This window comes from Priapulus caudatus, unplaced genomic scaffold (genome assembly GCF_000485595.1).
Source record: "Priapulus caudatus unplaced genomic scaffold, Priapulus_caudatus-5.0.1 Scaffold671, whole genome shotgun sequence".
NCBI lineage: Eukaryota > Metazoa > Priapulida > Priapulimorpha > Priapulimorphida > Priapulidae > Priapulus > Priapulus caudatus.
In genome coordinates, this window is record NW_014577732.1 from 4968 (window position 1) to 12877 (window position 7910).

At 50.9% G+C, this 7910-nt stretch overlaps 1 protein-coding gene across 1 annotated transcript in view; it reads left to right on the plus strand.

Annotated features, from left to right (window-relative positions):
* Positions 1-7910, plus strand: part of LOC106812646 (cAMP-regulated phosphoprotein 21-like) — a gene marked incomplete at its 5' end in the record, with an annotated part of 30811 nt that overhangs the window by 2315 nt on the left and 20586 nt on the right. The window contains 2 exon segments of the mRNA XM_014816568.1: positions 6672-6798; positions 7271-7381. Of these exon segments, the coding sequence (XP_014672054.1) occupies positions 6672-6798; positions 7271-7381 (238 nt within the window).

The following is a 7910-nucleotide window of genomic DNA, read 5'->3' on the forward strand; positions in this document are numbered from 1 at the left end:
TTAAAATTTGTAGCTGTAATTCGATAGATGTTGACGCGTTAGTTTAGTTGAACAGTATATTTTAGCGATTGGCATCGAAGGATCTCGTTATTTAGACGTTCAGTTTTCTTGATTTACTTCCGCTTTAGTGTTCGTCCGCGTTGTGGGTTTCGTTTGTTTCATTATTATTCTATTCGTCAAAAATCGCCCTATCCAAAGGCCAGCAAGAAATGACGGATTGAAATTTCCCTGCGAGCCACAGCGCCTCGCCGTGACGCCAAGCCGTGGACAGTGTGGTTAGTACTGCGCTTTGTTGAATATAGGCGCGCCATCTACGGGTTGATTAATGGCCAAAAGATTGGAGAATTTCGGTGCGTATTTTTAGTTGTATCTCGATGCGGTGCTACAGCAAAGATTTTCGTAGCGATGAATGGCGACGATGTAACCCTGGTTCCGTGAATTTGAGCTCAAAGTTAGGATGAGTTACGCGGAGGTACAATCGATAGGTATTCATAAGGCAGTAAAGTGACGAATTTCCTTGTTTATTGATGTCACAGCTCCTCCCTATTAATACACTCCTTGCATATAATTATACGTATATATATTAATATTATATATAGAGTGAGAGAGAAGTAGAGAGAGAGAGATAACAGATGAGAGAGAGGAGAGGAGAGAGAGAGAGAACGACAGAGAGGCAGCGAGTATTAAGTACAACAAAACTAGACTAGCAACCTAATAACCATTAAACAAGTCCATATATAGTTTATGACCGCGATTTAGCACATCGGCGATGCGTGTTATCCGCACCGCAGGGTCGCCGACGGAAGGACGGAAGACGAGCGCCGGCTGGAGGAACGCTGTACCGAGGGAGAATAACGCGCAGCGCTTCCACTACGAGACCGATGCAGATGCTCAGCTGACCGCACAAGCGGAGTTGCGCCAGGCGAGCAGCGGCATTGACCCGCAGGCCCCGCCCGCGGTGCATGCGACGCGTGCGAAGTTACCTCCAGCTTTGGCCAGAGTTAGAGTAACGCGTGGGGGAGACAATAAACTAACAAGAAATCTTGTTTTAGTCTAGCTAAGAATTTTCAGGGAGTCACACGAACTCCTGCATATGTCAAATCAGGGAGTCCGACACTAAATCAGGGAGTAAATTGATCTATGACTCGCCTAAACTTTTCGCCTTAGTTTAGACTAGATAAGTTCAAAACGTTAGTACTCATTGCTAACCGTCCTAACGACGCATATTAGTTAGTCTGAATTCAACACGTCACAAAATTTGGCTAGTGGTCTGAGCCGTACGAACTGTCAAAAGATGAACGCGAATGAAGTCAACGATCGGTGTTTCGCCTGTTATCATCCTGTCGTTCTTTCGAATAATCGCATCCAGATTTGCGCGATAGCGGGTCGCCAGGTTACGTTCACTGCCCCATTGCGTCTTCGGTGCTTTCATTCTGCGTTGCTCTAAGTCGGTTCGATGCAGTCGTTCGTTTTTGTTCTTGCCGTTGTCGGATTTGAGACAGCCGCATTGCTCTGCGTTCGTCCGTGTTTTCGCGTGAGTACTGCTCGTTCACGAGCCCACATTGCTCTGCGGTTTCGTGACCGTCGTTTTTCGTCACCCACAATTGCTCTGCGGTTCATCGGTCGCGTTCAGTCACGCCTCCATTCTCTGCGGTTCGTTCCGTCCTCGTGTCGTGTCACAGAGACCACAATTGCTCTGCGCGCTTCGTACCGTGCCGTCACAGGGATCGCGTGCTACTGCCGGTTCGTCGCCGTTCACAGGGAAGGCAACGCGTTGCTTCTGCGTTTGTCCGTCGTTTCAGCAGCGACCCACAGTGCCTGCGGTTCTCCGTCCGTTCGTTCAGCGTAGTTGAAGAATATGAGTAGAACACATTGCTCTGGCGGTTCGTAGCCGTCCGTTCACAGAAGATAAGCCGCGCTTCTCTGGCGGTTGTCCGTTCGTTCCCGGGAGCGACCACATGCTCCTGCGTTACTCCGTCCGTTTCACGGCAGCGTACCGCGTTGTCTCGGCGTCGTCCGTACCGTCACCTGCTTGGCCTGGCGGTTTCCGTGCCGTTCAACTGCGTGCGCTCCTTGGCGGTTCGTCGCGCCGTTCACTTCCGCGTTGCTCGCGGTGCGTGCGTGTGGTACCGTACTTGGATCCGCGTTATGTGCCGTCGCGTTCACCAGGACCTGCGTTCTGCTGGGCGGTTCCGTCGCGTTCACACCGCGTTGCTCGCTGCGTTTGGCTTCCGCGTTCAGCAGACTCCGCGTGCTCGGCGGTCGTCGCCGTCACATTATGCACGAGGCCACCTTGTGTCACGTCGTCACGTCTGGTAGAGACAGCGTGCTTCTGCGGTTCTGTTCGTGGGTTCCCGTCACAACACAAGTAGTTAAAGAGATAAGAAGCCTCGTTGCTCTGCAGTTTTCGCGCCGTTCACCGCTTGCGCTGCGGCATTCGTGTCCCGTGCCGTTCACAGAGTGTGGATCGGAATTCGGACCGCGTATGCTCTGCGGTTTCGTTGCTCGCTGTTCACCCGCTTGCCTTCTGCGGTTTTGTCCGTCCGTTCACATGGGCGGGTATATGGACGGCAATATCCGCGTTTGCTTCTGCGTCTCCGCTCGTCACAAGATGGAGGGAAGGGAAAGATATGTATTATTGCGACGGACAGTATAAATATCGGCAGCCGTGCTCGCAGTCTGTTCCGTCCGTCCACAGTGATCGTTGCGAGGAATAGGACTGCGTTGCTCTGCGGTCGTTACGTTCGTTACGAGGCATCCGCGTTGCTCTGCGTTCGTCTGCCGTTCACGGGAGAATAGGACCTGCTTGCTCTGGGCGTTCGTCCGTCCGTTACGAGCGATCTGGAATCGCTGGAGGTTGGGCCCGTTCTCTGCGGTCGTCACCGCCGTTCACGACTCTGCGTGCTCTGCGGTTCGTGTTTTTCCGTTTTTTTTGTTTTTTTTTTTTTTTTTTTTTTTTTTTTTTTTTTTTCTTGTCCACCGGACAGCGTGCTCTGCGGTTGTTCCGTCCGTTCACGAGCAGCGTTGCTCGCGGTTGCGTCGTGCCGTACTGCCAGCGGTGCTCTGCGGTTTGTTCGTCGGCCGTTCAACCCGCAGTTGCTCTGCGTTTTTCTCCAATTCACAACAGATACCGCGTCTGCCTGCGGTTCGTCCGCCGTTCACTACGAGACGACCCCGCGTTGCTCTGCGTTCATCCGTCCCGTTCACTATACCGCCGGCTCTGCGGTTCAGCCGTCCGTCACAGTATACGAACACATTGTCTGCGTTTGTCCCCGTTCACCGAACACATGCGCCGCGTCATCGTTTCCGTATCAGACCCGTTGCAGGACCGCGTTGCTCGCGGTTCATACGGCCGTACAGAGCGATCCGCGTTGCTCTGCGGTTGTTCTCCGTTATCACGAGGAGAAGAAGCTCGGAAAGAGACCGCGTGCTCTGGCGTTGTTCGTCCTTCACGGGCGAACAGCGTTGCCTGCGGTTTGTTCGCCGTCACCTGGCGAGGGACAGAGCGCGCGTTGCTCGCCTCTGGCGGTTTTCCGTCTGTACAGGAGGATACGTCACCGCGTTGCTCTGCTTTCCGTCTCACAGAGAGTTTCTAGCCCGTGCCTGCGTTTTTCGTAGTTGTTGGTCCGTTACTGATAGACCGCGTGCTTCTGCGGTTTGTCCGGTCCGTTCTACGGAGGAAACCCGCGTTGCTTCTGGGCGGTTGTCGTTTGCCGTCACAGCGCGTTGCTCTGCGGTTTCCGTTTTGACCTTCACGAAGGAGAAAGCGCGGTTGTGGCCGTCCTCACACGACCGCGTTGCTCTGCGTTGCACAGATGCGACAACAACAGCCTTAAGGGACGACTGCTCGCGGATCAGGCCCTTCGTGATACCCCGCCTCCCCCGCCGGATCTCGGGCTGCGCTGCTCCCGAAGAGGCCGCCGAGAAGGCGAGACAACACGAAAGGTAACAGCGCTAGACGGTGGGCCACTGCGGGGTCCGATGCAAACTGAATATTTCGTGCCCGAACCGTGAAATTCGAGAACCTTTATTGTTTGCGTGTGAACTTGGAACTGGTGCTCTGCAGCCAAGCACGCCACCGCAGCCTCAAAACAGAGCACCACAAAAACAAAGCGAAGATACCTCGGTGAGGCCCTGTCCGAGGTACACTGCTCCTCTCTCCACACCGGAATGAGCCCACTGTATCCCAGCGGAAAATGGTGCCATCGTGGGGACGTACTCTAATGATCAAAATGTTTACTCCTCTGTGTCACGTGCACATCCATGCATGTCGTTTGTGCGCACAGCGTATAACGTGCGTGTGTGCTGCTCAACCTGCGGACCGTGCACATGCATCGCATGTTGTGTGTATCGGCGTAGGGGGAATGACAATTATCGCTCGCCCCGCAGATTCGAAGCCGACAGAAGCCTACAAGCAGACTCCACAGGGAACGATCCTTGAAGAGTTCAATCTATGACCTCGCACAAGAATCGGAAGATCGCGTGCTGTGCTCAAGTTGGAACAGACATACGCGTTGGTGCAAAGACAACGAAGTGAGTGGCGGAGTGTGAGGGGAATCCTGCTGAGAACCAGGTAGAGAGAGTACTACTAACTCCTGAATTTTGATTCTGAGAAGAAAGGACAAAGGACCACCCGGTCAGAAGAAAAAAGAGGAGCGTCTTTAAAATAGCTACGCAAGCAATTCTTTGTTAGATGCGCTGCCTAGAGGGCGCGCCTGCATCACAGACGCGCAATGCTCGGTGTCCACGATTGCCACTCAGCGCTGCGAGCTAGTAATACCCTCTCTCGCTCGCGTGCTGCCGCTAGCGGGCCACTGTTCGAACAGCGACAGTTGAAAGAATCCAGCCAATGATTTCGACCCGCAAGCTCAGTTCACTAGAGAGGGTGAGAACCGCGTCGCACCTACTCTCGACTCGACAACCTCGACAGCACGGCACATCCGTAGTCCGTGAACAAAGCAAAGAACACGAAGTGTAAGTACTTCATACATCCGTGTCGAACAAAGCAAAAACACGCAAAAGTGAAGTACTAAAGACGTCCGTAGTCGTGAACAAAGCAAAGAAGCACCGAGTGTAAGTACTCATATACGTCCTAGTCGAGAACAAAGCAAGAACACAAGAGTGTAATACGAAAGTACGTCGTAGTCGTAACAAATCAAAAGAACCGCGAGTTAAGTTACCAAGTAGCTCCTAGATCGTGACAAGAGCAAAGAACACGCGAGTAAGTACATAAGTCAACAGTCCGTAGTCAGAACAAAAGCAAAGAACATGAGAGTGAATACAAGTACTGTGGGCCGTGACAAAAGCAAAAACACGAGCGACGTTAAGTACTCAAGTAATTGGTTCGCGTGAACAAGCAACGAACACGAGAAGGTAAGTATAGTACTCCAGTCTGCAACAAAGCAAGAACACGCGAGGTAAAGTACAAGTACGTCGTAGTCCGGAACAAAGCAAAGAAACACTAGAGTGATAATACTAAGTACTCCATGCGAACAAAGCAAAGACACACTAGAGTGTAATACTAACATCTCTTCTACGTTTAATATTTTAAACTCGACCGGTTTGTGCAAAACTACGTCGACGTTTCGCCTCTCATCAGGAGGCTTCTCAAAGCTGACTGAAGGAAAAGAAGCCATAAATCCGGCAAGACCGCCGAACAATGCAACCGTGACGAGGGGAACAGACTCAGTCACGTGGGAGCCATAGCCGTTGACACACAAACACATGTGAGTCTTCTATGCAACTCTCATCAGCTTTGAGAAAGCCTCCGTGGAGGCGAAACGTCAGCTGACCCTTTGATCAACACGTTGAGTAAAAAATTAACCAAGATAGATCTATTATCTACCAACAGAATGAACTTAAACGCCTGATTGAACGCCTGATTGAATGCCTGATTGAACGCCTGATTGAATGCCTGATTGAACGCATGATTGAATGCCTGAGAACGCCACTATGACGCCCTGATTGAATGCCTGGTTAAACGCATGATGAATGCCTGATTGAAATGCCTGATTTGAACGCACTGAATTGAACGCCCTGATGAATCCTGATTGAAAGCACCTGACTGAACGCTCTTATTGCACACGCCTGATTGAACCGCATGATGAAACGCCTGAATTTGACTGCTGATGAACGCTATGAACGCATGAATGAACAGGCCTGATTGAATGCCATGATTGAAACGCCATTGAGGAACAGCAGATTGAACGCCTGATTGAACGCCTGATTGAATGCCTGATTGAACGCCTGATTGAACGCTTGATGATAGATCCAATGCCACTTAGTAGATTGACTATTAATTAATAGGTTGAGTGCCGGTCGATGGATCTAATACCGATTGATAGGTCTAACGCTGATTGATCGATCGAACACCGCATATAAACATGGGAAACATCTCGTTTAAAGATCTGCATACTTGAGGTTAATTACCATACCGATGACGAACGAAATGGTTAATTGATGCATTTGTATTCTACGCCCGAATAATAAGCGTAAAATTAATGGAAACGGAACCACGCCGAAAAATTCACGTATTTAATTTGTTCAAATTCGTGAGAGATATACTCAAATTTACGAGCAAGGTTTCGAATGCGCGTATACCACTGGTTCCGACCTTTGTATGACCAGCTGTGTGAAAGCCCGCCACTCACGCTCGCTTCTCTCGTTTGCAGACCAGAGAACAAGTTCAGGCAGCTGATAAGAGACGATTCGTTGGGAGATGAGCCCAAGCGACTCCTGAAGCGGGAAGGAGCAGGCAGCGGAGGCAGCTTTGGCAGTAGCTTTGAGGATGGCAAGGGGGTTAGTAGCGTACTGCATCGATCGTGACGCGTGACGTGGTAGCTGGGGGAAAACCATCCGCTTGTTCGTTCGGTGCTCGGCGGTCGATGAGCCTAGTGATCAGATGCGCAGTCGGTTCTCACGTACGTCTAGCGTTGTGTGTGTGTGCGTGCGTGCGTGCGTGCGTGTGTACGTGCGGACGTGCGTGCGTGCGTGCGTACGTACGTACGCTATGAGTGTGAGTAGATTATGTAAGATGGATGTATCGTCCGCATTCACAGTGTTTTCCATCTCGGAAATAAGTCTGAAATCCCAGCCGGTCCTGAATCCGATTTTTTTTCGATATCTTACTGTATAACCTATAGTATGATCCATGGAAATTAGTCCGGCCTACTCAGAGGTCACCAGGGGTTGGGGGGAGGGGGTTGTCGGTCGCCTACTATTGCTGATGCGAACGTTGTTAACAGTGGTCGGCGCATGTTGACGTTTGCAGACGCACAGCCCTGGAAGGCAGTCGTCGACGGAAAGCATGAGGAGGAACAAGTCGATCGAGGAACGAGAAGAGGAGTACCAAAAAACCAGAGCTAGAATATTTAATCAGGATGTAAGTGATCGCGACTACTCGAACGATGGGCGCGGTTCTGCAGTGGGACGTGGTAATGGCAAATGATTCTGTCTCCCCACCTACCTAGCGTTCGGCCAATGCTTTGTAGGTGCACATAGCTAGTAGGTACACATAGCTAGTAGGTACACATAGCTAGTAGGTACAGCAACATAGCTCCGTAGGTGCACGGTTATAGAGCATATAAGGTGGCAACATAGCTCGTAGGTGCACATAGCTAGTAGGTACACATAGCTCGTAGGTGCACATAGCTCGTAGGTGCACATAGCTAGTAGGTACACATAAACATAGCTAAGTAGGTGCACCATACGCTCGTGAGGTGCACATAGCTAGTAGGTACACATAGCTAGTAGGTGCACATAGCTAGTAGGTGCACATAGCTCGTAGGTGCACATAGCTCGTAGGTGCACATAGCTAGTAGGTGCACATAGCTAGTAGGTGCACATAGCTAGTAGGTGCACATAGCTCGTAGGTGCACATAGCTTCGTAAGGTGGCAACATAGCTAGTAAG